Genomic DNA, 27459 nt, shown 5'->3' with positions numbered 1-27459 from the left:
TCAGCAGGTTCCATTCAACGAGAAGATTTGAATGATAGTGACTTTTTTAAGACCCTCAGACAACCATTCAGGCTTGCACGCTTAGCCTTGTCTTTTTTTAAAAAAAAAAACTTTCAACATTGAGTTTTTGATAAAAGATTTATTGTTATTTTTTTAATTTTATCATTTAATATTTAATATTTAATAAATTTTGAGTTGATCTTTGTTTTTTTATCATATAGTTAAAAAAAATATTAAACCCCTTTAAGTCTACAAATTAGATCATGAATTTGATGAATTAACCTGAGTTTATTAGAATTAATCAAATACATCATAATTACAATGTTAAAAAAGATGTGAGCCTTTTTTTTTTTTAATCAAATTATTTTTTAACGGTAATTTAGATTAGATTACCTTTAAACTTATGCATCTTATAACACCCTGTATTTTTTAAATATAACGTAGACAATATATTACGTGCCCATACACGAAAATGGGACCATTTGTTTTTTTAATAACCTTATTTACATCAACATGTATTAATCTGTGTATTACAATAAACTTTCAAATTTAATTCCAAGCCCGCTATTATTTCCTTTCCTTGACGCCATTTGTTATTTAACTTATTTTAACACTTTTCTTTCAACAATCTAGATTTATTTGGTATTAGACGAAAAACCAAATCAATATATGTATTAATTTCAACATAGTTTTATCCTCCAATTTCATTTATTCAATTGTATCCTCTCTCTTCCTAATTCATAACCATTATATAACACTTCCATACATCTATTCCTTACAATACACACACAACATGTACATATCTAGTTAATAATTAATATATACCTAACAAAAGCTATGTATCGGTAACAATTTTATTCTAATTTATTTGCAATTTTATCATTAATGAGTCTATATTTTACTTCTTACTTCGCATGTTTCCTCATCGCCACTAGTAATTTCGTATAAACTTTCAAAACTTCAATTAACTTTAAATTCTAATCTAAAATTAAATAACATGTCGGAAAATTACTTAAAAAATTTATACGCGAATCATCATTTGAGTTGAGATTTATGTTTGATAGAGTAAAACTGAACAATATAAAATATTTCAATGCAAAAATCTATTTTTTTGTATTGTTTTATTCACTTAAATCATCAAGATTTTCAATATAATTAATTGGAGAATTTAATCCATATCCATCTCTTAAAATTTTTAATTAATGACTTGTTTATTTTATTTGTATTTACTTCATACCATCAAAGTTTGCTACCAATTGATAAAACTCATGTGTGTTATCGGAGTGTTGTAATTATTTTTTCTGATTAATACCTATTTAAATTCATTCAAAAGCTTTTCAATAATTTTCTAAGATTTTAGTTCGAGGATTTAATTGGAAACTTGGATTCAACAATTACTCGAGTTAGAAGTTTTAAGTTTTACTTGGTAGACGAGATTCAATAATAATATCAAAAAATTACTACAACTTAAATAAATGTTTGTTTTTTTACATTCAAAACGATTTCAATCCAACCCGAGTATACTATCATAACATTTAAGACATAAAAAAAGCTTGAAGAAGAGGGAATGAAATGTGAAAAGTCAGAGAAGATGAACTGGATTTGAAAAAAATGAAATGTGAGGAATCAGATCAAATATTTCCAGGTCATTTGAAAATAAACACGTGGTTTTTTTAATTTCAATTTTAATCCCTAATCTCTGAATTTTAGTTTTAAGAATAATATTACATTGTTTTTTATAAAACTGGTCTTGTATTCAACACTGGAACATTCAATGAGAAATTGAACACGGAAAAAAAACGCAAACCAAAATAGATACAGATAAATAAAATCATGTCAACATGAATGTAATTAAAAATAAATAAAGCTCATTGATCAAAATAAAAAGAGATAAAAATTTCAAGGATAAAGGATAAAAAATTTGGTCCCGGAGTTTTCGCCCTCTTTTTATTTTTTTGCTTATATATATATATATATATATATATATATATATATATATAGATATGTATGTATGTATGTATGTATGTATGTATGAAGTATCTGTCTCTCTCACGTTCAAGCGCGTGCAGTGTTTCCCGCCAACGGGAATGGAGCTTTAGGAAAACCCCTAAATTCCCGTCAATCAAAACCCTATAAAATACTCCCCCCTTTCCCACTTCTTTGAATTCCCCGATCAAACATTCAAACCCTACAATCCACACACTTCCAATTCCCATCTCCCAATAGAATTCACATTCTCAGAACAACACAGAAGCAACAACAACAACCAGACCCGAATTCCCAGCAGGTCGGATCAAGAGAATCTCGACAAAGACATCAACAAGGTCAACCCAGATGCTCTTTTCATCGTCTCCAGCTCCACCGAGTTGTTTCTCCGAGAAATCAGCTGAAACTGCAATCGAGAACAGCTGAAGCTAAAGACTGAAACTCGACCACGTTTGAGTCGATGTTAAAAGGCACCACCCTCTTAGAATCTCTTCCTCTGCCAATTCAATCACCGGAGAAGTCTGCGAGTGACAAAACTAGTGCTCGTACCTTGGCAGATAAACCAGCCCCGGCTGGCACTCGCCGGATCGATCATTTCGTCACCAAGGCGGCAAATATTCAAGTTTTATAAAGTAAGTGATTTTGTTAATTTATTTTAGAATTTCACTAGAAATTATGACGTTTCAAACTTCCAGTAGAATAGGAGAATCAAAGCTTCTTGAATTAAAAAATAACTGTACATACTTTTAAATATCAATTTATTCGATACAGTAAACAATAACTTAAATGTGCAACGGAAGGACATAGATAGAGATACACAAGGGTATTTTCTGACGCAAATAGGTAAATTATTGTTCTGCAGAAGAAGAAAAATACTATTATGTTTAGTTTAATATCTTGTGATATGTGGGGTTTTTGTGGTTACGTGTGAAGATCTGAATATCTGAATGGGAATTTAGGGAGATAACGGCCCAGAAAAGGATGAGACGACGGAAGCTGCTTCATCTCGAAGATGAGAAGTGAGGTCAGGTCGAGGAAACATCCTCTGTCCTTGCATCTTTCTTCCTTCCTTTATGTAAGATATTCCTTGATTTGCAGAATTGATGCTGTTGGTTCCCAACTGTTGGAGACAAAGTGAAAGCCTTCTGTTTAAAGGGGTTGCATTGCTCAAGCTTCCATTTAAGCTCCTGTTTGAAAGACGTCGACTGCTGGTGTCTGGCCTTGACCCAACCACATTTTCTTGCCCAGCAACTACATAGCTTGGGACCTTCTTTTCCTGTGATGCAAAGGCCAGCTCACCACACATTAGGTAACGAAAATAAAGTCATTCTTGAACGTGGGATTTATTTTATGCTAACAAAAAGATTAACATTGCAGAAAATAGAAGGGAAACATTATTAACGTATAGATAATATCAAAATCTACGCCTGTATAGTGTTGGATGAACTAACCCTTTGTCTTTGCTTCTCCTCTTCCCTCTCCTGCCTTGACATGTTATATTCTTCTAGCATTTCCATCAGAGGTACCTAGATAATAATGCGTGCAAATGTTTATTTGATTTGCAAGGAAACTCATAATTTATCGAGAAATGCTGCAATGCCCAACAAGAAATTCTTCTTTTACATTTGATGAATACAATATGTGTAGGTTCATACATGCTGATAAAATTAATATTTTACCAATACGTAGTCACAACTGAAGCAAATAAATTACTCACCCCATCATACAGGAATATTTTGTTTCTTTCCTCTTCCCAACTCTTAGTCTTTGCTACAAGCAATGCCACTAGAACTGCGCAACCAGTTTCACACTATACATAAATATCACTGGCATGTATTAAAGCAATAAGATTTTCAAAACGCAAGGTCAGCTGTCTACATGGCTGGAAGATGGAATCAGGCTTTTCATCCTGCAATCACTTTTTTATATAGGTCTCTTCACCAACCACCCCTTGACTCAATTACTAGTTAGTTTCTCATTTTATTGACTAATGCGAACCTTCACTTCTTTACCTCTTGAAAATGACTATTTTGGCTCCGGGATCTTAGTCTTAATGGTGATGGCCAGGGTGCATTTTCTGGTTAGTTTGTGGTTGCAGAGGCTTTGATCTGGCATGTTAGCATGCCTATTGCTGTTTCAGGATTCTTTGCAAACCAACCAACCAACTTCCTAATCTTACCTGGGATTTTGTTGACTATTATTCGGGCACGTTCTGCACGTCTCAGATTCTTGTGAGCACCTCTGCGAACTGAATATCGATTTTCATCCTGACAACATGCATGAAAATATGAATCATCATGCAAAAACAAAAAGGCCAGGAGCCAACAAATCATGCAGATCAATGGGTGATACTAACCATGCTATATTCTTCTAACCAACGCTCTTCATCATGTGCTAGCATCCACCTTTCAACCTTTTCCATTATAGCCTTCCTGCTAGTGGCTTCTTCTTTTGCTGCTGATATCTGCTCATCCAAACTCATGAGGAGATCGGCATGGTCAATCTCCCCTTTTTTAGTTTTCAGTCAGTGTGGCTGATACTAGTTTAAACATGAATTAGATCAGGAAACTGATATGAAAGACAAATTCAGTCAATCTTACCTGAATTTATAAGATTAATTATATTTTCCATCCCTGGCTGTGAAGGAATCTCCATGTGTGATTTATTGCATATTTGATCTAACTCACTCTGTTTCTTGAAGAAAAGCTCTTTCATCTTGCTTGCTTTTAGCTGATCCAGTCTCTTGACTTCAGCTTCAGCCTTGAAACGATTCAAATAACTATTATGTCTGAGTTGTTTCTGATAATTTCTCACCGTTAATCATATACTAACCTGCTGGATTATATTTAGAGTAAGGCTTCCATGATCTGATACTTCAGCTGATGTGAGAGATAATAAGGCTGTGACATTGGAGAACGAGTGACGATCTTTATAGGGTGTGTCCATTAGATTCCACAAGTTTGTTAGTGCTTTTCCAAGCTGATGAAGCTGCCAAATTCAGAAACGTTATACAGTGCCAGTTCTTTATTGTTAGTACTGTTTCTTAAATCAATGGAAATAAAATGGTCGAAGCAGGAACAACTTTGATGACCCGTATTGTTTTATTTATATGTGATTTAGAGCACTCGAACTGTTTAATATATGTAGGATTGAGTCAAACTAATCGGTTAACTTTCATCATTCATTTCTCTGGTTACTGCCATCTGCTGTATCTCCAACTTATATCCGCATGACACTATGATGCCATTTCAAATGTGTATTTTTTCTGTAGACAAGATGCTAGATTCCGTTACTGAGGTTTGCATAGTAGGAGCCAGAAGTTACCACAACATTGATAGTAATATTTACCTTCTCAAGCTGCGTTTGTTTTTCTGCTTTGAGAGATTCCACAGTGCTGTTGAGTTTAGCCAGAATACTATCACTTATATTTTTTGATATTCCACACAATTCATTCAAAGTTGGATGCACCTTTGTTATGATCATGGAGGATTCCATTCCTAATGTTGAGGACAAATCATGAATTGTGTCGATGTATGTGTCCACTAGCTGGAGCCTGTCATTCTTCAATTCAGGGAAAGAGGAAGATAAGTGAAGTCCCCTTTCCACATGAGAGTATAAATTTCCATGAGATGATTTGTGAAATTGGTACTTTTACCTTCTCATCGCACAGTCTTTGTAGCTCAATCTGATATTCCTCAAGTTTCTTTAATGAAAGATCATTCTCATTCACAATGACATTTGTTATTGAGTCATCGTATACCGATTGACCTGCAATTTCAGCAGAAATTTTTTGAATCTGGCCTTGCACGGATCTAAATTGATTCATTCTCTCTTCTTTTCTCAGACGCATCTCCCGGAGAGCTGGGGTGATTGCATCTAGCTGCTCCTTCAGCGTTCCTGACATTTTTTCTGGCTGTAGAGACAACAAGATAGTCAGCGCATAAAATTCAATGAGAACATCATGCGCATCCAACAATGCTATCATCAATATGGAATTTGCTCAATTAACAAACGTAGATATCCCTGGCCGGTTCATCGCCATGTAGAGTGGCAATGAGTCATGTAATCAATCATTCTGAAGTAATTTATGCTAAATGTGTGTTGCTAATTACTGAATGGTTTAAAATTCTCAATTTGTATCCTTACTATGCGCTGGTGTTCTATTTTATACTGTACTTTTAGCTCATAAACATGCAATTTTAAATGCTCAAATAATTGAATTGGATGAAAAAGTACCCGTCCTGGAAGTGATCGTTCACCAAGGGACAAAAGAAGATGGGTGAATTCAGCTTCGGATTCTGCCAGCTCTTGATGCAGGCGAGCTCTTGATATGTTTGCACTGTCAACTTTTCTCCGATAAACCTCTAAACATTCTTGTTCTAAATCATGCAGAACCTTCTCTCTTTCAAACTGATCTTTCCCAACTTCATCCCAGATCATCTGTTTCACATCATTGTTTATTTAAACTGGAAATGTGACATGTTTATTATAAAACAAGACATCAAGACATTAGGAACATAATATAATTATATTTTTATTATTATTAACTTCCATATTAAATAAATGCGAAATAAACAAAATATACGATAAAAGATAGTAAATGAAAATGCTTTAGGAGTTAGATTAAGGTTTTTAAGAAAACGGGATAATGATAAAATGCCTTCAAATGTAAAAGAAAATGGAGTTTAAAAAACAATATCTTGCATGCTAACTAAATAAGGGTGTTTTTTGAACAAAAAATGAATTCTGTACTCTTTTATATAACTTCAAAGAAAAAAGCACCGCTGTTATTCGTGGATAAATTACTATATTAATTTCCAAGAGGTAGTCAGTCTTGCCTGCAATTCCTGAAGCAGATACCCACATGATGTTTCTAGTAACGCAGAGCTTCGCATTCCAATTTGGAACGAACCCATCTGACGGCCTCTAAGATATTGCCTTGCCGCAACTCAGGAATATTTGGATTGCTAAAACGTGGAAGTGCTGTGAGAGGTTCCTGGACTGCTAAACTCTGGTAGCATTCTGTTTTGAGTTGCTTGAAAATCAACCAAGTATTGAGAGGGAATGGAAAAGATAGAGAATGATGGCTGGGAACTTTGGTGCGTGTATTTGCTTAAAAGGTAAGACTGCAGAAGTAGGTGACGCTGAAGCTTTGGGTTATATCTCTCCTGCACTCTTATTTAAATTTAAGGTGGTAAAAATTTCTCATAATTAAGACATAAAGTTGGAGTTTCTTGTTCAGGGACACACATGACTTCTATTTAGCAGCAGTTAACCGAACCTTTCCCTTTTATCTCTCTGTTTTTGTTTTGTTGGTGAACTTGATTCATAAGCAACCTGTGCCAAATGAAAACAACAACAGCTTGTGTCCTTTGTTAAGTTCTCGAACAAGCAAGTCTTCCAGAGAAAACCACGATCAAGATCATCTGCTAACCTGTCAGCTCATTTTCAGCTTCTATCTTCTGGTAAATTTGGCCACACAGAATTTAATTCCCGCATATTATGATTAGGTGGCCATTTACAATTCGTTGTTGATATTTTTTTCGCTTTTTATGTTTTAAAAATATTTTTTTAGTATGATCAGATTATGATATTAAAATTAATTTTTAAAAAATAAAAAAAATAATATTTTAATATATTTATAATTTTGATTGAAAATTACTCACTATTGTACTTCTAAACATTTCCTTTCTCGACGGCTCTGGGTGCTAATGGATTATCATTGAATTTCATTACGGTACAGATGATGCAATAATGCTTTTGAGTTGTAATAGCACTTGACATCTTAATCATCCCGTCCATGACGGGTACTGAATCATTGTCAACACAACACTCCACCTAGTTCACCTTTTTTGACACATTTTTTTTTCTTTTGAAGTTGTATTCGAAAAAGAAAAACATGGTAAGCAGTCTTCTTCTAGTCACAAGCCCGATGAACAATTTGTTTTTTTAAAAAACTTGTGAGGTGGGAGTGAGAGAAGAGAGGGATCATAGAAAGATAAGATAACAAAATTTGGAGAGAAAAAACCACAAACAAGGAACAGGAACTTGGTTTTGATTATTATTCATTACAGTATAGTTTCAAAGAGGCTGTGGATGTGAAAGAAAAAGAAAGGGCAAAGAAGAGAACGTGGGCGACAGAAGAGAGACTTGCAACTTAAGAATATTTATTAGACTTCACTACTGACTTCATGGCCCCAAGTACTGAAATACCGACTTCAGCTGATTAAATTTGGGCTCCAGGAGTCAGGCTGTTATTATGACCCGCACTTACAAAGCCCATCTGTGTATAAGACTGATGACGTGCAAAACTAAACGCGTGACGTTAATAGTTGGAATGGAACTAAACCCACATCGCATAGTTGCAAAGAGAAGTCATTGTATAAATAAAACGCAAGCGAACCACCTGTTGTCTCTTCGGAGACATCTGATAAAATTGGAACGATACAGAGAAGATTAGCATGGCCCCTGCGCAAGGATGACACGCACAAATCGAGAAATGGTCCAAATTTTTTTTTTCTTCTGGTGCTTCCTTCATCATCTTCTTGTTTCTCTTTTGACGGAGGGGATTTACCGCATTGAACAGCGGGTCAGTTTCAATCTCGCTGTGTTTTTCGTTAAGCAGACAGAGACATGGCATTGCCAGCTTCGTTAGTTTCAGAATTTCGCTTCTTAAAATACATGCATATAGTTTGAAAGAAGCAGCCTAACTTGTGACATGCATGCATGTTCCTATTATTTCTGTGATTCCTTAAAACACAATCTAGTTTTTTAGGCTTGACTTAAAATGGTCAGTTCCAACCGATGCCAGAAAAATCTCTTAGAGTAAATTCGTCGAACACCTTGATTGTGTATTCAATGAGACCGGCCTTGACGTAGTCAGAGAGGTGTGAGGGGTTGAATGGTAACTTCAAGGGTTAATCAATGCAAGGATACAGATGGAAAGCTAGCTTGTTCAAAGCTGTACAGACAGATTGTCAAGTGAAGCTAAAAATAGAGCAGTAGTGGTGATGGAGATACGAGAAAGAGGGGAAGGAAACTATGCGAATTGATTAATGGCATTTTTAGCCATAACCTGGCTTTATCTCAGCAAACAACACAAGGACTCTCAGTTTGAACACACATGGCTTGCCATTGAGCAACCTATATAGTATCAGTAGATGGTTATGAAGGCGTTGATTGCAGAGATCCTTGCTTTAGCTTTTTGGAGAGAGTTTCCTGTATTTTTGAGATCATCATATTTACAGCTAGCCAAAGGATGTTATCAGAGCAGCTTCTTAATGCCGATATATTCAAAATGGAATATAGTTTCGCCATTGCGTTCACCGTGACTTCTGTTTATATCTTGAGTGGAATTACCTCGAGGACTTTTCTGGTCACGCTCGTGATTTGGCATGCATTATTAATTATAGCTACTGGCTATCCACCGGCACCGCCGCCGCTGCTTGTCTCTTGCGGTAATTTATGTTTTGCATGGCTGGGGTTATGAAATTGATTTGGTGGCATTGCATCCTTTTGTCTGTTGTCTAGTTTATTGGTTGACTCTGCACTTGCATTTTGGGATGGGATGTCAGTCATATGCTTCAGTGCTATAGCAGTCCGACCATAAACTCACCGATGACATGCTGACAAAAGTTCTTACTGAAACAAAAACCATCAGATCTGAATATCGTTCTTCATAATGGAATGAAAAATTTAAAAGGGAAAGAAACAAGGGCGCAGCCAGGAATTTTTCCTGTCCTGGGCTATTAAATAAATATATATATATTTTTTACGATTAATTATTAATTTATATATATAAATTTTTAAAGTTAACAGCAAAGTTTTAATTCAAATACACTATCCAAAATATTAAAAAATAAATTTAAAAGTACATAAAATTAAAGTGAAAGTAAAAATAAACTCACTATTAAAGTTACATTCTTCGATATTTTATGGAATATAATTCATCTATAATCGAATCTAAATCGATATTGTAACAACCTCTCAACCGGGATAAAATAACAATCTCATGTCAACTAGAAAACAAAGTAATTAAATTTTTTCCTCTCTCAATTCCTCTTTCCTTCACTTGATTTTTTCTTATATTAGTGTTTTATAAGTTGGACTTTGTAAGTTTACAAAGTTATTCTTTCATTTTTCTTATTTTTTTTCTTGGATTTTTTTTTAATGTTTTTGCCTTACTTTTCTCTATTTCTCTCTAACCTTTTCTTTTCTTTATTTTTCTATTCTGCTTCTACCCAGTCGGCAACATATAAAAGGAAGTAAGAGCTGATTTGTTTTATTTTTTAATGGCAAATAACCATTTTACTCTTAATGAGTCATTTTGCTTTTATTTGACGGTTTTTTTTTGTTAGTACTACCAAGCTCCATTCATCCTAAAATTTTAACCAGGTTTTATTCAATATACTTTAAGATCCCTCATAAAATTTCAGCTCAATCTGATAGTCGAATTGAAAATTATGCCTAATAACGTAAAACTGGTCAAATTGTGATTTTTCATCAAATTTATGAATTTCTCAAAAAATTCTGAAATTTTAACCCGAGTTAAAGCATCATATTAGAAGGCTTCACATAAATTTTCAGAATTTTTTGAGAACTCAATCAAGAATTATGAATTTTTTTATATATAAAACTAGTAAAACAATATTGATAAAATCTTAACCTGGGCTAAAGCCTACCCTAGCCCTTAACATACCTCCGCCTGTGGAAAGAAAGATGTGCTAATGATTCTCTTGATTATATAGAAAAAAGAAGATAGATTTGGGTTACCCATGATGTGTACACCCAATCCATATTAATATTAATTATTTATGTTGAGATACTGCCTCCTTAAAATTGATTCATTTAGAAAAGTAAGAAATTAGCAATATAAGTAGGAGAATAATTTTTTTTATATATTTTTCTCATTTCTATAGTAATAATTGGGTGATCATGATGATTAATATACCTTTTAAAAATAATAATTATAGTTATACAATTAAGTTATAAGAAAATAAAATAAGTTTGATATGAAGAAATAATCGAACTCAAAATTTGATCCATTATTTCCACACCTCAAAAGGTTTATTTTAATCTTCTCGTGTTGATAATGCATTAAAAGATTCAATAAATAAGGCAATATGCCAAAATAAAATTAGAAATGACTTCAAAAGCATCTAACAACAATTACATTAATTTGGCTATTTAGGAAATTAATTGTTTCCATTTAATTATTTCACAACAGGATCGATGATGTTTTAGATTTACTAATATGGATGGATAACATGACATATTAATTAACAATTAGGCTATAGCTTTTAGGATGTCACTTCACTTGTTATAAATTGAGCATCACAAAACTTTTCCCATATTTTTGAATTTCATGTTCACTTTATTTTAAAATTAATAATTTTTATTAGGTAAAATAGATAAAATAAAAGGGAATTAAATTGTTGCATTTTATCACGCTCAAAATCATTTTAATTTAAATTCAATGATTTCGTTTTGATCTTGTTTTGATTGAATTTCGGTAACCTTTGGATTTTAAGGTATCATTTGGAAGACCGAATGGGTAATGTTTTTTTTTTAAATTTTGATTTTTAAAAACTTTTAAATTAATATTTTTTTAGTATTTTTTTAATCATTTTGATATAATAATATTAAAAATAAAAAAATATTATTTTAATTTATTTTTAAATAAAAACACTATAAAAAATACTTTAAAAAACATCATATTCTACACTACACTACCTAAACCTAGAGTTTGTAAATCCTTTTCCATGTTTAATTAATTTACAGTGAAACATTTTATGGGAATGAAGTTCAAGAAGAAGCTAGACAATGGAGATATTTGTGCCTGTGCCCAATTTGTTGGGTTTTGAACATCCACGTCACTTTTTATATATATATATATATATATATATATATATGATTTTAATATATTAATTATATAAATATAAAAAATATAAAAAATTTATTTTAATATACTTTTAATTAAAAAACATTATTACCAAACACACACTTAATTTAAACCCATGCTCGGAAAAGTCCCAATTAGTTCCTCCATGCCACATTTTAGCAATGCTTTTCAACTAGATGGATGATGTCAAGATTTGATTGTATATTAATTCATTAAAGTACATGTATAGTCCATCACTAGTAGCAACGACAATGATCGTATATAAAACAGATACACGTGCAACACAGTCTAATAAATATCCTGTTAAACATACCAAATGCATGGTGATTAAGAAATGCAACAGACTTATCTGGCTACGTTTAAATTTATTAAATTTGATGGAGCAATCAGGTTAAACAAATTTCGCGGATTGTTAGATGAGTGAGCACTAAATGGATTTTACACGGGACTTTACTTATTCGATAACGAGTCGATTTTATATACATTACAGTTTATTGAAGTTTTTTAGATTTAGGCTGTGGTAGATATTATTTTTTAATTGTAAATATATTTAAATAATATATATATATATATTAAATTTATTTAACGAATAAAAAAATTTCAAAAATTCATAAAACGGCGGTTAGATTCATGGCACTGTACATATTTGCAATCCTTGTAAAATTGTACGTACCTCTAGGCACCGGCGTAAAACGCAAGACGCGCGCGCGGTTACAAATGGGGTCCACTTTCGCTTTTCCGTTTCATTTCTTGTTACCACTCTTCTTGCATAGCCAGTCTTAACTCTTAAGAAGTCACGTGGCAGACCGTCTCCCTAGATTACCCCTACATTTTCAACAAATTAACAAAATATGTCCCTCCGTTCACGTCATTCGCATGCCTGATGCCACCAAGTTAACCACAGGTTGTATCTACCCCCAACCACGGTTAAATTTCATACCGTTCTTTTTTTTAAAACGGCAAGGGGTACCCCTTAAAATAAAATCTCTCCCTGGCGCCACTATCTACCATTTTCTTCACTTAGTTTCAAATTTCAAAAACCAACCGCCTTAAGCCCCCTCTCTAGCTCTCTCAGTTTTCTCCAAAAACTCAACAACAATGGTGATCATTAAAGAAAAAAAATCTTAAAACCCCGTCTCAACTCTTTCATTTTCGAGAGTTCTTGTTTCTCTAATTCACTTTATCGTTCGTTTTGTTCTTAAATGCGAGAATGATTAATATTTCCGTTTCGTGTTCGATCAGGTTGTTGCACAGAAAGTGAAAGAAGCGCAGATCACCGAGCAAGATTCTCTTCTTCTGGTACACATATATGATATATCAACGATTTCACAATGCGAGTTTCACTTTTTGAGCTGTTGTTTTCTTATCAAATTTTCAGTAGAGTGTACTTGTTTGTTGTTTATTCTTCTAAATTCATGATTATTTAGTGTGATTAGCCCGTCTAAAGAAAGTTTCGTGAAGCTTGTTTGTTCGTATTTGAAGGTGCTGTTTGGATAAAATTTGAAAAATCTCTTTTCCGATTTATTTTTCTGTTTGATCAAGTAGATCAGGTTAGAAAAACCTTTATGTTTCTCAAATATGAGTCATAGACGAAACTCTGAGCTCGATTTTGGCTTAACACAGCAAATCATCACGAGATCTCACAATTATTTGACGACGCGTTGAGTAATTGATGATCATTAGCCGCGAAATCACTCATGTACCATATGCTAATTGTTTTTGTTAACGAAAAGTTGATCTAATGTTATCTGATGGTTTCGTTTCTTTATTTGTTGTGGTATAGACAAGGAACCTGCTTCGTATTGCTATATTCAATATCAGTTACATTAGAGGCTTGTTTCCAGAGAAGTATTTCAATGATAAGTCTGTCCCTGCTTTAGGTAATCTCCTTCTCCTGCTCAGATCCTTTTCTTTTCTAATTTTGCTTTTAAATATGAAATATGATATGGTGAATTTCTCTGAAATTATGAAATCACTAAGCAGAGATGAAGATTAAGAAGTTGATGCCCATGGATGCTGAGTCTCGTAGACTGATTGATTGGATGGAGAAAGGCATGTTGTTTTTTATCTTTAAATTATTCGCTGTTTTTTTATTGATTTGTTTCTTTATCTTGTAAATTTTTTTACTATATTGCTCCTTTTCTTTTTATTTTTTAGGTGTCTATGATGCATTACAGAAAAAATACCTAAAGACACTTCTATTCTGTGTGTGCGAGACTATAGAGGGCCCGATGATCGAGGAGTACACATGTAAGTGAGGTTTTTTTATTCATGATACTGTACATGTGGAAAGTCTTGAATGGGAGGGAAGTATGCAATAACTGATTGTTGATGCTCTTCAATTGACTGTATTTTCTTTTCTTTTTATACTTTGAACGTAGTGTTGGGGGATTTCAATGGTGTCTCTTTTTCTGCAGTTTCCTTCAGTTATTCTGATTCTGAGAGTCAAGAGGTTTCAATGAATATCAATCGCACTGGAAACAAGAAACAAGGAGGAACATTCAAGTATAACTCCAAAAATGAAATTACTCCCAATCAGATGAGGTGATTGAAGTGAAATCTCTTCTTAATTCTGAATCTCTTTCCGTCAATGTGTGAAAACTTATGAGTTCTTAAGAAAATGACGGGACATTTATAAAATGCAGAAGTTCTGCTTGTAAAATGGTCCGAACACTGGTTCAGTTGATGAGAACTCTGGATAAGATGCCTGAAGAGGTAAAATCCTTCAGCAACCATATATAAGTATTTGTTTTTTATGAGTTGTAGCAAGCTGGTCACCTTTTTCAATGTGCAAGTGCCTAGACGATGATTGGCTACAGTAGTAGTGTATTAACTGCAAGATGATTATCTGTTTTCTGTTTCAGCGGGCTATATTGATGAAGCTCGTCTACTATGATGATGTGACGGTATGCCTTTACCTGCATTCTTAGATTTGGTTTTAATCAGTTAACACTTTTGAGCCAGGATTGTGCCTTCACGACGTGTTCATCTAATTTCTTAGTTTACTAAATGGGGAATTAGAGATGTATGAGATTGTGGTTTCTCTTCCACATATTGAAGTTTGTTTGTTTCAGACTGCTGCTTTGGTGATTAGATATGTTTGTGGAAACAGCTTTAGCATCTATAAGTTTTACAATGCATGTGAATTCTTTTTAATAAATTGTCAAATGGCATTTAATATTTGATGAAGGACTTATAGAGAGCTTTGCAGAATATTTTTCACCTCCCAAATTATGAATGTGAACACAAGGAAAGAGTGTTTTAATACAAATTGTATGACTTCGCAGCCAGCAGATTATGAGCCTCCATTCTTCAGGGGCTGCACAGAAGAAGAAGCCCATAATGCATGGACTAAGCATCCTTTGCAAATGGAGGTTGGCAATGTCAACAGCAAGCATTTTGTATTAGCACTCAAGGTAAGGGACCAAACTTACGTGTTTTCCTGTGACCAGAAATTCCAAGCCATGGTTCATATTTGATGCCGACTTTTGTTTGAATGGTAACATGTACAGGTGAAGAGTGTGCTTGATCCATGCGAGGATGAAAATGATGATATGGAGGATGATGAAGTGAGCTTAGGTGCTGATTCTGTAGAAAGGGATGGTTATTCTGAATCTGGCACTGAGGTAAATTTACAATACTCTTTAATTTTATGTTTTAATTGCCACTCTATGGTTCCAGTGAGCTTAGTTGACGGAAATGATAGCTAAGTGACCTTAAATGACTGGCTATCTACACAACTGTTACAAACTTGTTATAAATTCCAGGTTAACCAATCACAAGAAGACCAATACATAGTTGCACCAGTAGGTAATTACATGAACTCCTTTTGGCCATCGTTTCATTTCCATCCATTCTATTACCAGTAATTGTCCTTGGTGATTTTGATGCTATAAATAATCAGTGCGTATCTTGACAGACAAGCAACGTCCAGAGGAAGACAGTGGCCTGGTTGATGAAGGTAAAAGTTTCAATTTAAGTATAAGATGGCTGAACTTCTTAGGATATTTGGATCGGCTGCCTTCATACAATTCACCATTGTCATCCGCTTGGCTCTTTACATTAGATTTAGCAATAACGATATCTCAAAATATACCATCTTATTCCCAACTCAAAGCTGTGGTTTAATATAAGCAGGCCGTGCTAGTTTTTTCACAATATCATCATCAATGTCACAGTCCTTACCATTTGATACGTCGGATTTTACGATGATTAATATATGTAATGAATTAAGATTTCCAAGCATTACCGTGTTTATGCTTTCATTAGATTAGATAAGCATATTGTCTCACTTGAGTGCGAGTTTGTCGATTAGCAACTCTACTCTGAGATGGCAAATGCTTCATTTGACTCAATGGAGTCCAAGGTGGGTATAGTCATATTGAAGCAACGTCCAGAGGAAGACAGTGGCCTGGTTGACGAAGGTAAAAGTTTCAATTTAAATATAAGACCTTAGAACCGTATTCACCTTGTAATGGGACATGAGAAACAAATACGAAATTTTCAAGGTCAAAAAATGAAAAATTGGGCAAATGATATTTAAGTTAGCTTTTTAACATTTTTACTTCTTTTCCTTCTCTCCTTTTCAGAAGTAATTTATGGGTTTACATGGCCATTGGAGTCATCACTGGGTTAGGGCTGCCTTTTACTAATGTGCTGTTGTATGTTTGTGTAGATGATACACAGGACCAAGTGGAAGATGAGCAACAATTGGCCAGGGTGAAAGACTGGATTATAAGCCACCATCTTGATACCATTGAACTTACTGACGTTCTCTCTAATTTTCCAGATATCTCAGTGGTAAGGGCTGCTTCTTCTTTTTTTTTTTCCTTCAAATTTCTCAATTTGAACAAAGCAGGAAAAAGATTTAAGTGCAAATGGCAAACGAATTCAATTTTTAGACCCGACAGTTTATTTTGTTTTGCTAATGCAGGTTTTGATTGAAGGTAACTCAACTTTCTAATTAAAGTTAAAAGAGGAAAGGGTATTACTGCGTCTTTTGGTTTTCTTCAATCAAGTTTTTAGTCTGTTTTGATTCTTCTTTAATTGGATTTCAGAAATTATGGGCAAACTCATTGAGGAAGGTGTTTTATCGAAAATTGGAACAGATACTTACAGCAAAATCAAGCAGAAGGTTCTATTTTTCTTGCTAGTTAAAATTCTGTTACTTGGCTACTTGTTAAGTTTGGCTCATGCTTCTTATCTTTTTGTGACATGTCAGGCCTTCGAGTATGAGTTCACTGCGGTGAAAGAGGAAATTGATGGAGACAAAGCTCCTCAGGCTGAAGATCGCATGTACATGAAGGTGAGCTTTCTTCTGTATCAGATTCTTTGGATCTATTAAGACCCTGCATTGATTGGTATTTACCGTATCAAAGCAATTCCTGTATTGATTGACTTTAAATGTTGTCTTGAGCAATTCGTGTGCTGTTTGACTTAAATGTTGTCTTGAGCAATTCCTGTATTGATTGACTTTAAATGTTGTCTTGAAATTGGAGCTATGCTAACAGACCAGCTATCAGTTGAAGCCCAGAAAATTTGTGTGCATAAGAAAACTGAGATGATTTGGTTCAACTCTATTTTTATTGCTTGTGTATGAACAGCAAGATTGGCGAAGAGTATTTATAAAATGATTAGCCATCTTTGTATCTTAAGATTAATCAGCACGATCTTAGATTTGAACTTGTCCACATTACATGTCCTCATTTGACTTCTCCGATTTCAGGCTTTGTATCATGTGCTTCCAATGGAATATGTGACAATTTCAAAGCTACAGAACAAGCTAGCCGGAGAAGCCAATCAGAGTACTGCGCGCAAGTTACTTGAAAAAATGATCCGAGACGGGTATGTTGAAGCCAAAGGAAACCGAGGGCTAGGTGCGTGTTTTCAAACAAAAGCTATTTCTGTTTATAGTTTGAGGACCAAATTATTGCTGATGTACTTGCCATTCATCCTGTGTTGTTATAGGCAAGCGTGTCATTCATTCCAGCCTAACTGAAACGAAGCTTATGGAAGTCAGGAGAGCCTTGGGCAATGATGCTATGGTGATTTGTTGTGATCATTATTTAACCGCTGCCTCTGATTTAGATGTAAAGTTCTTTTCTTAACTCGTTTGTGTTGAGCAGGACATTGATACTAATCAACCATATAAAAAATCCAACCATCCAGAATCCCAGAAAATGGGTACCTATTCAAACTTCTCCGAGAATCTTAGTTTTGGTTCTTTTATTTATACTCCGTCTGAATACTAGGAACTGCTACCATATAATGTTTCTTTAACTATCAGGGAATGACTACAAGGATGGCTCAACATGTGGTGTTCTCCACTCCATCGGTTCAGATCTTACACGCATGGTGATCAGATCAGAAATGAATCAGAATGGATCAGCTAGGTGCGATCAGACTATCTCAAAGACAAGGGACCATGGAAACACTCCTACAAGCAGGGCTGAGGTTAGTTGAGATGTGGAGTTTCTCCTCTGTGCATATCAACAAATCGCAGCAGTAGTTCCGTTCCATAGCTGACTAACGATGACTTATTTTTGTAATTGTGCAGCCTGTTGCTTCAAGAGAGAGTTTTTTTCCAGGAAAGGAGAATGTCAGAGCAAATGGAAACACAAATTACCTTGACGAGGCAGATACAGTTATCTGCAGCAGATCCTCTCAAGATAAGCGGTCCAGAAAGACGAGCACGGTATGCTTCAACTTCCTCACCACGAACTGGTTGTAGCTCTTACCTGCATGGAACTATCCTATTGAAACCACCGAACTTGTTTTACCGATACAATGGGACTTGTATATTTTTTGCAGGTCAAGGAGCCTATTGTTCAGTGCACGAAGCGCCAGAAATCTCAAGTTGTCTGAAAGGCTTCGAGAGTTTGAAGTCACCAAATTTACTCTCCACTCCTTCAGAATAGTAGTAACTTTTTCTCAAGGCCACAGCACAAATGATGAAAACAACAACTTACAGTTTACATATATCTCTATAATGTTTAATACGATAACGGTGGATGCTTTTGCCCGTTACATTTGTATTTTACGGGCTTATAAAATAATGAATGAACAATATACTTCCTGGTGGATGCTTTTGCCCACACACCTCGTGAGCTCTTGTGCTGCTTTTTTTTTTCTTCGCAGCATAACCACTGCTGACAGCTCTGATCATCTTGTCAACTGCCCAAAGAGCTTCGGTAGTTCACGTGTAATGTAGGGGCGGTCAATTGCTGGCCCATGCATTTTGCTGCACTTTTCCTAGTGTTAGAGTGTGTTTCGTTGCTCATACAGGGTTCCCTGTAAGTATGGTAAACCGAGCTAATTAGGGAATTCAATTTACTCTACAATGCAAATTTTGTACAATTGGGTCTATGAATTAGAAAAGTTTCTCTTCAAAACAAATATAATAATATATGGTCACTTTTGTTATTTGTCTACTAATTAATGGAGTAGTGCTGCGGATAAAAAATGCAAGAGTTAAAAGGAGTTAAAATGTCAACGTCATGTCGGCCAAATTCATACCTTTTGGCTTTTGCAACAAGAAAATATGTGGGATGGCTCACCTCCAACGACAACAATGATGATGACCATGGGCGTTCGCAATATTTTGGCCTATTAGGAAGATTCTAGTCGTGGTATGACTTGGTAAGACTCGCAAATGGTTGCATAAACTTCAACGCTATTTTTGTCGGAAAGGGTGAGCAAGGAGGGAGGGTTTGGGTGTTGATAGGGTTGGATTTAGGTCCAAAGTCCCGTTAATGAGTCTGGGTCCTGGCTCAAGGACGAAACCACCAGCTCAAACTGAGTAACCTAACCCTTGACAGGTGGTATTTTCCCCCTTTGTGAAAGAAAACAGGCTTAAGGAGATGCCCGCTGGCACCCCGACTGGTCCTCAGTTAGCTGTCGGTAGTTCCAGTACACACATTAAATATAGATACAGTCCTCAAATACATGTCATCCTAAGAAGTGATTCAATAGTGGCCCTCAATTATGTTTAACCTACGCCACCCGTAACAATAATACCTTTGAGAGTGGTTGGTTGTTGTTATTAATAATTTAATACTCTATCCTCCTCGAGTAGTTTGAAATTGTGGGTGGCAAATATATCATTCATTTTGGCCTTGTATAAATACACTCATACGAGATCAAAACTATATAAACATCATTAAATCGAAAAATACGATCATTTTTTTCTCTTTCAAACCCTAAATACTATTACATAACTAAACACACGTCCTCACAAGATATTTTTCTTTAATCTAAACTGAGGTAAGCATTAATTAGTGGATCTCCGAACCAATAAATTAAGAAACTTGTTTTAAAAGTATAGTAGCTACACTAACTCAACTTTACAACCCTTTCAACCCTCTACATCATTTGAAAGGCCCTTTATGACAGAAACTTTCAATATTCTTATAAGTGAGTGACGTTCTGTGTGAGATATCTTTGAGCAAAAAACCAGTTTTTCTCTCTCAGTTTTAGACATCTTTGGTTTCTTCTAAGACTGATAACTAAGAAACTCTTGGGTAAAACAAGTGGTTTCTCTGTTTGCCTTACCTCCCCTACCTTCTAACTATAAAGACAACTCTGTTTTAGAACAGGGAAGGGTAAAATAATGCATTCAAAGTAGGAGAGAGTGTCACCACTTTAGGGTGCTGTTATTGGGTAGAACAAGAGGTTTCTGAAACCTAAGTTGAATATATAGGGTCTAGCTTGGAATCGAAAGATTAGGGATAACTCGTGTTTCTAAAAATTTTAGAATTTTTTTTATTTTAAATTAATATTTTTTTAGTATTTTTAAATTATTTTAATGTTCTAATATAAAAAATAATTTTTTAAAATAATAAAAATATTATTTTAATATATTTTTAAATAAAAAATACTTTAAAAAAAACCCAACCACGTTTCTAAATATACTCTATAAATAGACTGTATTGTGACCTTTTTCTTCACGTGTTTAGGTTTGAAAAAACCCACTTCACCTATACAGCTAGACTCAGGTTAATTCCCACTTACATATCAATATAAAGAGTTAAAAGATAATAAATAAATAAATCCAAAAGGAGATAGAATTATAAAGATAATGACATTACCACCTAATTAAACTTACTTCCACGCTGCACTCCTCGATCGATGAGGAAGATGATCCTATAGATCTCAGTCATCCTACAAAGCCACTTATGAGTCTTTGTTCTTAATTAGTTCAAAATTGTGTGCTCTTTTCTAATGTAAGATCTTCTTCGTATTATTATTAAAATCTTAAACACTGCTTTATAACTAAACACACACACTCACAAGATCTTTTTTTCCAATCTACACTGACTTAGATACTAGAGGGTCCCCAACCTATATAAAGAAACTTGTTTTTGTAGATTTTGCAGTTGCTCTAATCCAACTTTACCATCCTTTTAATCCTTTATAGCCTTGGAAGACCTTTCATGACCTAGGTTTTTAGTAATCTCATTAATTAATTAGGTGTATACTTAGAGAGTATTTGACAGTGTGGTTGCAGTTGTTTTTCAAATAATTTTTTATGCCGAAATACATGCCAATGATTTTTTTTATTTTTTAAAAATTATTTTTAATATCAGCACATCAAAACGATCTAAAACATACAAAACATATTAAATTTTAACCAATTTTTTTTTTTTATTTTTTAAGAACGCGGATTCTTAGTTTGATAATAAGGATAAATTAAGACCTAATTAAAGAAATGAGGGATCCCTCCAACCCTTTCTAGTTTAAAAAGAAGAATTGACCACTACCATTTTTTTTTTTAATAATCTTTGTAATTTTTAATTTAGATGATTTGTTCTTATACTTCCCATTTCTTTTAGCTAAACAACTAGATGGATAGTAAGTTATCCATCCTTTTTTTTTTTATCACTTCTTTTTACTCAATCCATCCTCCTTGATAAATATAGGTAAAATGCTATACTACTGGTTAATTATGAGCATCAAACAATTATTGATATAGATTAGATTATTGGGTCAGTAAGTTTCCCCTATATATATAGGAAGAAGCCTATTATTTAAAAAGTTTTGAAAATTCTGAACCTATTCAAGTAAAGGTTTTTTAAAATATTCAGAGAATAAGAAGTTCCGGAATTCTCTAAAATAATTTTAAAGAACAGAGGGTAAGAGTTCAAGAAAATCCAAATTACTCGAAATAAAAAATATTTTTTTTTTCAATTCATAAATATATAAGTAATTTGTCACTAAGATCGGAGCCAAAAGGAGATTCACTCCAATTTTTCAAAATATAATCCAAAGAATAAAAAAATAATTCGGGTTAGAAAATTTGAAAAAAAAAATCGGAAAATTCAAAAAAAGTTATGAATTGATAATATTTTTTAATCTGAATTACGGGAATGCTCACCCCTACCTACATGCGTGCTTGTTTAGCTAGCTTGGATTTCCAAGTATAGCCTGGTATTTTCTTCTTTCCTCAACGGGGGGAAAATGCCATGGATGGTGTATCAATCAAATCATAATCTTACGTGTAAATTTCTGCTATGCTCAGAACTTGCTTTAATTTTTTTTTTATTAATACGAATATTCGGGTAATTTATATGTATTTTTACTAATCTTACAAGTTTTAAAATTAGTAACTAAATAATTTTTTTTAAATTGATAATTTTTAAATAATAAACTTAAAATATCAATTAAGTTATATTTTAAAAAAGAAATTTTTAAAACTTTTCTCGCTTATCAATGATGATGCATTATCTCCTGACTATTTATCCTCTGACCACCATATATTGACGATTCTTTATTAAGTTAACGCTGTACGCAATTCTAATATATTTTAGTTCATCAAATTTTTATATTGTATATATTGTGAGAAAGGAGAGGGTCGCCTCTTGGGAAGAGGGATCTATATATTTTATTTCCGTAGATATTCTATGGACCCCTTGAATGTCCAAGAAAAAAAAAAGAAAATTAATTTGAAACATTTTTTATTTTTTATTTTTCTTAAAATACTTAGTAAATTTGTCGGTCATGGGAAGTACAAAACCCCATTTGTCCAAAGCAATGCTCCACAACAGCCAACCAAAAAAGGGCAGCTAAAGGCGCATTTAGCCAAGCACGAAATTTTGTTGCAGCTTCCCAGATATTTCCTCCCTCCACCACTCCACCCATAACCACGTGTCCTTCACGAAGCCTCCTCCTAGACCCCACCACGTGACCCCACACATCCTCATCAAATCTGGATCCAAAGAAGGGGGACACGTTATGATACCATCCATCTAGATCTCATTTCAACCGTCAGATCACCCTTACGAATCAGATTCACTCACACACGAATCACACTCCCTTCCTTTCTATATAGATAAACGCAAAACCTGACTCTAAACTCTAAATACTCCAAAATCTGAAGAACCGCAAAGAATCAGAAACAAATAAGTAGACAAATCTTGATGCGGATGATGGAGGTAGAGAGCAGTAAGAAAGATTTAGAGCTGAAGCACTTAGGGTTTGTGAGGATAGCTACGATTCAGATTTTGGTTTCCGTTTCCAATCTTTATGATTATGCGAAACGTAACTCCGGGCCTTTGAGATCTCCCGTTGGAGCTGTTGAGGGTACTGTTAGTGCTGTGGTGAGTCCTGTTTATGATAAACTCAAGGGCGTCCCTGATCATCTTCTTGTCTTTCTTGATCACAAGGTAATCTTTTCATCCCATTTTGATTCATGGTCATCTTTTTTTTCTCATTTGATTCTTGAGGTTTTTTCTTTCTATGTCTGCAGGTAGATGGAGCAACAGCCAAGTTTGATAAGCATGCTCCTCCTGTTGCGAAGCAAGTGGTGAGCCAAGCACACTATTTGATTGAGAAAGCTTCAGAAAAGGCGAAAGTACTTGCGAATGAATTCCAAGCAGGAGGACCACGCGCTGCTTTGCACTATGTAGCTACAGAGTCTAAGCATTTGTTCCTCACTGAATCTGTGAAGGTGTGGGTTAAACTCGACCAGTTTAGCTTTGTCCACAAAGTTGCAGGGGTGGCTGTTCCAGCAGCTGCGCATTGGTCAGATAAGTACAACCATTTCGTCAAGGAGATGAACCAGAAGGGCTATACAGTGTTTGGTTACTTGCCAGTGGTTCCGATTGAGGAGATCTCGAAGGCATTCAAGCAAGAAGAGGCAGAGAAGAAAGAAGATGCAACTGCACATAAAGATTCGAGTTCATCAGACTCTGATTAAAAAAAATGCATTTCGTGCAAGGGCATCCTTAGCCTAGTAGCATGGCTGGTGAAAATCTGATAGGGTTTGTGGGTGTTGGTTGAAACATGAACTGCGTGCTAATATGTAAATCTGATAGGGTTTGAGGGTGTTGGATGAAATATGAACTGCGTGCTAATATGTAAATTAATTCAGCGGACCCTTTTTCTCATATCAATGGATGTGAGTTTTTTGTAATTCTATCTCGTATCTATTTCGTAGATTACAGCACTGTATTAGATTATGTCGTTAGGATATGCTCCCTTTTATCTAGAATCCTCTGGCCTGATGGGCTGGCTCGCTGGACCCTGTTTCGTTTTGCCATTGTCTTGTTTAAAGCAGTGGGTGCTTGCCTTCCGCCAGATATGGTTCTCGTGTGGGAATAAAGCCTTAAATTGGATGCTGCTTCATGGGTGGTATGCTTTTTCAGTACATCTTACTTTGCGTTATATAACAAGGATAAAGATCCTGTGTGCTTCAGGGTTTCAAGTTTACGTCGCTTCTATTTTCATTAGAGAACGCGTAGGTTCCTACTGCTTCAGTTCTCAAAATATTCTGTTCCATCGTGAAGAGATGGCATAGAGCAGGTTTTACAGCATGATGAACAGGCTAATAAACATCTCAGAAATCGTCTTCATGGTTTGAAATCTGAACATTATTAAAAAGAATCACTAGGAGCAGTTGCATCTGTTATTCTTAATTATCTTGCAGTACAAATTCTAACTAGTTACTCTGTCGATGCCATCCCCCACGAAGGAAGAGTAGCAAGATGGCAGGAAAATCCAGGAACAATGCCGAGGTATAAGAAGAATAAAAAAAACTTTCACTGACCCAGTTCAAGAACACCGGAGGGAATTTATTTGTGAGGAAAGAGTAAGAAGAATAGGAGTAATCATGAACATTCAATTCCATAGACGAGTTATATGGGCAATTATTCAAACTCATGAACAAGTCTCGGACATCCAGGGTATTACGAAATCAGCTGACATCCGTACAGTCCACAGAATACATGACTGTGAGACAGGAAAAAGAAAAGAGCTTAAACATCAATCTCCACACTCGTTTCTCCAAGAAAGCTTCTTGTCAGTCTGCTAATGGAAAATGAACTTTCTGCATCAATGGGACAAAATTTATGAGTACTGATCGCATGATCAAACAAGTCAGTTATGGTTCTCTATTAGACTTGGAAGGTTTTTTTTTAAAAAAAGTTCTCCACGAGACTCAAATAAAATACGCTTCCACATATATCTTGATAAGATGATAAACTAGGTTTCACTTTAACAAAGTCTATGCAATAACCCAGAAGATGAAGCTTTGGATGAAGTCGGCACCATACATAATTAGAAGTACAGAAAAAATAACTTTTATTTGCTATGGAAAATACCAAAAATTGAATAACTTCACACACTGTGCACCTTTCCAATCAACCACTAAATCAGTTTCAAGGTTCCAACACATAATCTATGCTGCTTCATCCCAAATCTGGTGAGATGCAATAAATCTCATAGAAATATTCAAAATATATAAAAACCTAAGAATAAGAAATGTATTATAGACTGGTATTCCACACAAACAAACTCCACTACGAGCAAGCAGTATGGTTACTTTCAACTAAAATTATGAAGCTAAACATCAGTTATATTTGAATTGTTGGTTACAATCCTCAAAAGGCAAAGAAACAATTAAAAAAAAAAAAGAGTTAAACAACTCATTGCAATATTAGAATAGACATGAAGCTTATCCCTTCTAACAAACAGAGATAAAAAGTGCATGCATGCAAATAGTGAAATCAAATGAAAGAGAATATAGTCTTACGCCATCAAATCCATCATGAGATTAAAATATTACTGCATTTTCTTACATTTTCAATAGCTAAGCCATCATTGCCCCTCCAAGCAATCTCATATTCTCATTGTCAAAACATTGCAATATTAGAATAGACATGAAGCTTATCCCTTCTAACAAACAGAGATAAAAAGTGCATGCATGCAAATAGTGAAATCAAATGAAGGAAAATATAGTCTTACGCCAACAAATCCATCATGAGATTAAAATATTACTGCATTTTCTTACATTTTCAATAGCTAAGCCATCATTGCCCCTCCAAGCAATCTCATATTCTCATTGTCAAAGCAATTGATATATTTATCAAGAGTTACAAAAGTCATTCATTCTAGAGCAAAAAGCTTCTTTGATTGAGTTTAAGTGACAATTTATCTCAAATTGCAGATCTTCTAAGATAGAGTAAACTGAAAATCACCTTAGTTTCCATGCCCCTGAAAATAAAAGCCTATCGTTGCACGATCATATACTTTGCAACAACCATGTCATTCAATAAAACACTTGACGCCACATGAATCCAAGAAAACATTGGAGCACAAAACCAACAAAACGAAAATACCACAACACCCTCAATTAATAATTCAGCATAACATACTCCTCACCCCACAAATATCAACATAAAACCAATCTAATTTAAACTCAATAGAACTGGAAAAACAAACCTTGAGTGAATTCATTCACTTGGGGAAGCCATAACTATCTTGAAGGAGGTCATCATAGGGGTCCCTCCGACCAGGTACCTGGCTAATCTTAGCATCCCAAGCAAGCTGCGCATTGTGGCGCTCAAATGTCCAAAACCCATAAGGGCGAAGAGGATAGCTCCACATTTCCTTGGTCTTTTGGCATCGATCCTTAACTGCATATACACGCTCCCTGAACTTCCGGTCCCTCTCCTTTGGATCCTCCATTAACCTCAGAATCAAATTCTCAGCAAATTCCATGATAAACCCCATCTTCTCTTCCTAAAAAACCTAACGTTCAAATCAAATACGCACAGAATTAAAAAACCCAGTTCATGAATTCCCTCAAAGCAGACCCAAATCAAGTATTCTGGCCAAATTTGGACCTGATAGGTATACAATTTAAGAACCTAGAACTACCAAAATTAACAATCAATTTATAATAATGAAAGCGATCTAATAGAACCAAATTAATAATCAACTTATAAAAAGTATTGATGGCAGAGATTACCTGTTCAGCAGGCAGAGATTAGACCTCGCGAAGTAACAAACAACGTTTTCCGATTGACTGTTGAGGAGATGAGAGCTAGGGAGAAACCAGTTAATGATACCACTTGCTGGAAGATACATTTGGGCCAGGGCCCTTTGAGTCATACGTTGTTAAAGCCCACGAAAAGATGATGACATGAGCCCAGGAGAAACGAGGCTGCAATGGTCATCACGCAAATTTTAGGCCAGTCCGTACAAACCCCTGAGCTATTAGTATTACTCCCTTTTTGTTTTTATTTACACTTGCTGAGCTTTCTCTCTCTCTAATTTCAATAGTCGAATTATTGTTA

The 27459-nt window shown here is 34.7% G+C and overlaps 4 protein-coding genes, 1 long non-coding RNA gene and 1 other non-coding gene across 7 annotated transcripts; 4 read left to right on the top strand and 2 right to left on the bottom strand.

The window, feature by feature from the left end:
- Positions 1 to 2686: 2686 nt before the first annotated feature.
- LOC7496580 (65-kDa microtubule-associated protein 8) lies at positions 2687 to 7294 on the bottom strand. Its single transcript, XM_002303765.4, has 11 exons — positions 6825 to 7294; positions 6223 to 6426; positions 5642 to 5899; positions 5335 to 5547; positions 4819 to 4974; positions 4587 to 4746; positions 4343 to 4494; positions 4166 to 4253; positions 3704 to 3777; positions 3438 to 3512; positions 2687 to 3262 (listed from the first exon to the last, which is right to left on the bottom strand). The coding sequence occupies exons 1-11, from the start codon at positions 6900 to 6902 to the stop codon at positions 2942 to 2944; spliced, it is 1779 nt and encodes a 592-aa protein (XP_002303801.2). The 5' UTR covers positions 6903 to 7294; the 3' UTR covers positions 2687 to 2941.
- LOC112326776 (uncharacterized) lies at positions 3148 to 6218 on the top strand. Its single transcript, XR_002980664.2, has 2 exons — positions 3148 to 3295; positions 5831 to 6218. It is a non-coding gene; the product is annotated as an uncharacterized LOC112326776 (long non-coding RNA).
- Positions 7295 to 8397: 1103 nt separating the features above from the next.
- Positions 8398 to 8500, top strand: LOC112327065 (U6 spliceosomal RNA). The gene has a single exon (XR_002981141.1). It is a non-coding gene; the product is annotated as a U6 spliceosomal RNA (small nuclear RNA).
- Positions 8501 to 12840: 4340 nt separating this feature from the next.
- On the top strand, positions 12841 to 18983 carry LOC7478324 (meiosis-specific protein ASY1). The gene is made up of 22 exons (XM_024597198.2): positions 12841 to 12988; positions 13130 to 13186; positions 13671 to 13767; positions 13871 to 13939; positions 14045 to 14137; positions 14305 to 14431; positions 14533 to 14602; positions 14752 to 14793; positions 15175 to 15303; positions 15400 to 15513; positions 15655 to 15697; positions 15807 to 15848; positions 16563 to 16687; positions 16821 to 16833; positions 16945 to 17021; positions 17109 to 17192; positions 17613 to 17763; positions 17855 to 17931; positions 18013 to 18070; positions 18174 to 18340; positions 18444 to 18581; positions 18698 to 18983. Exons 1-22 carry the CDS (start codon positions 12986 to 12988, stop codon positions 18749 to 18751), a joined length of 1830 nt encoding a protein of 609 aa, XP_024452966.1. The 5' UTR covers positions 12841 to 12985; the 3' UTR covers positions 18752 to 18983.
- Positions 18984 to 23220: 4237 nt separating this feature from the next.
- On the top strand, positions 23221 to 24502 carry LOC7481232 (REF/SRPP-like protein At1g67360). Its single transcript, XM_002304652.4, has 2 exons — positions 23221 to 23547; positions 23631 to 24502. The coding sequence occupies exons 1-2, from the start codon at positions 23302 to 23304 to the stop codon at positions 24078 to 24080; spliced, it is 696 nt and encodes a 231-aa protein (XP_002304688.3). The 5' UTR covers positions 23221 to 23301; the 3' UTR covers positions 24081 to 24502.
- A 485-nt stretch (positions 24503 to 24987) lies between these two features.
- LOC7496578 (uncharacterized) lies at positions 24988 to 27288 on the bottom strand. Of its 2 annotated transcripts, none has more exons than XM_002303764.4 (3): positions 27132 to 27288; positions 26603 to 26911; positions 24988 to 25208 (listed from the first exon to the last, which is right to left on the bottom strand). In XM_002303764.4, exon 2 carries the CDS (start codon positions 26891 to 26893, stop codon positions 26618 to 26620), a length of 276 nt encoding a protein of 91 aa, XP_002303800.1. In that variant the 5' UTR covers positions 26894 to 26911; positions 27132 to 27288; the 3' UTR covers positions 24988 to 25208; positions 26603 to 26617. The 2 variants fall into 2 exon arrangements, with proteins under 2 accessions (XP_002303800.1, XP_024453353.1); XM_024597585.2 differs by having other exon boundaries at positions 26603 to 26902; positions 27132 to 27243.
- Positions 27289 to 27459: the final 171 nt, after the last annotated feature.

Source organism: Populus trichocarpa, chromosome 3 (genome assembly GCF_000002775.5).
Source record: "Populus trichocarpa isolate Nisqually-1 chromosome 3, P.trichocarpa_v4.1, whole genome shotgun sequence".
Classification (NCBI taxonomy): domain Eukaryota; kingdom Viridiplantae; phylum Streptophyta; class Magnoliopsida; order Malpighiales; family Salicaceae; genus Populus; species Populus trichocarpa.
Note: the sequence above shows the minus strand (reverse complement) of the source record. Positions and strands in the feature narration are given on the sequence as shown.

Bases quoted from the DNA above. Each gene is read 5' to 3' on its own strand.
- LOC7496580 (XM_002303765.4), bottom strand. From the start codon at position 6,902: ATGGGTTCGTTCCAAATTGGAATGCGAAGCTCTGCGTTACTAGAAACA. The intron at 4,747-4,818 runs GTTAGTATATGA...AATCGTTTCAAG, and splicing joins CTCTAAATATAATCCAGCAG to GCTGAAGCTGAAGTCAAGAG. The intron at 3,263-3,437 runs GTTAGTTCATCC...TTTGCATCACAG, and splicing joins AGGAGAAGCAAAGACAAAGG to GAAAAGAAGGTCCCAAGCTA.
- LOC7478324 (XM_024597198.2), top strand. The intron at 13,187-13,670 runs GTACACATATAT...GTTGTGGTATAG, and splicing joins AGCAAGATTCTCTTCTTCTG to ACAAGGAACCTGCTTCGTAT. The intron at 13,768-13,870 runs GTAATCTCCTTC...ATCACTAAGCAG, and splicing joins TAAGTCTGTCCCTGCTTTAG to AGATGAAGATTAAGAAGTTG.
- LOC7481232 (XM_002304652.4), top strand. From the start codon at position 23,302: ATGCGGATGATGGAGGTAGAGAGCAGTAAGAAAGATTTAGAGCTGAAG. The intron at 23,548-23,630 runs GTAATCTTTTCA...CTATGTCTGCAG, and splicing joins TTGTCTTTCTTGATCACAAG to GTAGATGGAGCAACAGCCAA.
- LOC7496578 (XM_002303764.4), bottom strand. From the start codon at position 26,893: ATGGGGTTTATCATGGAATTTGCTGAGAATTTGATTCTGAGGTTAATG.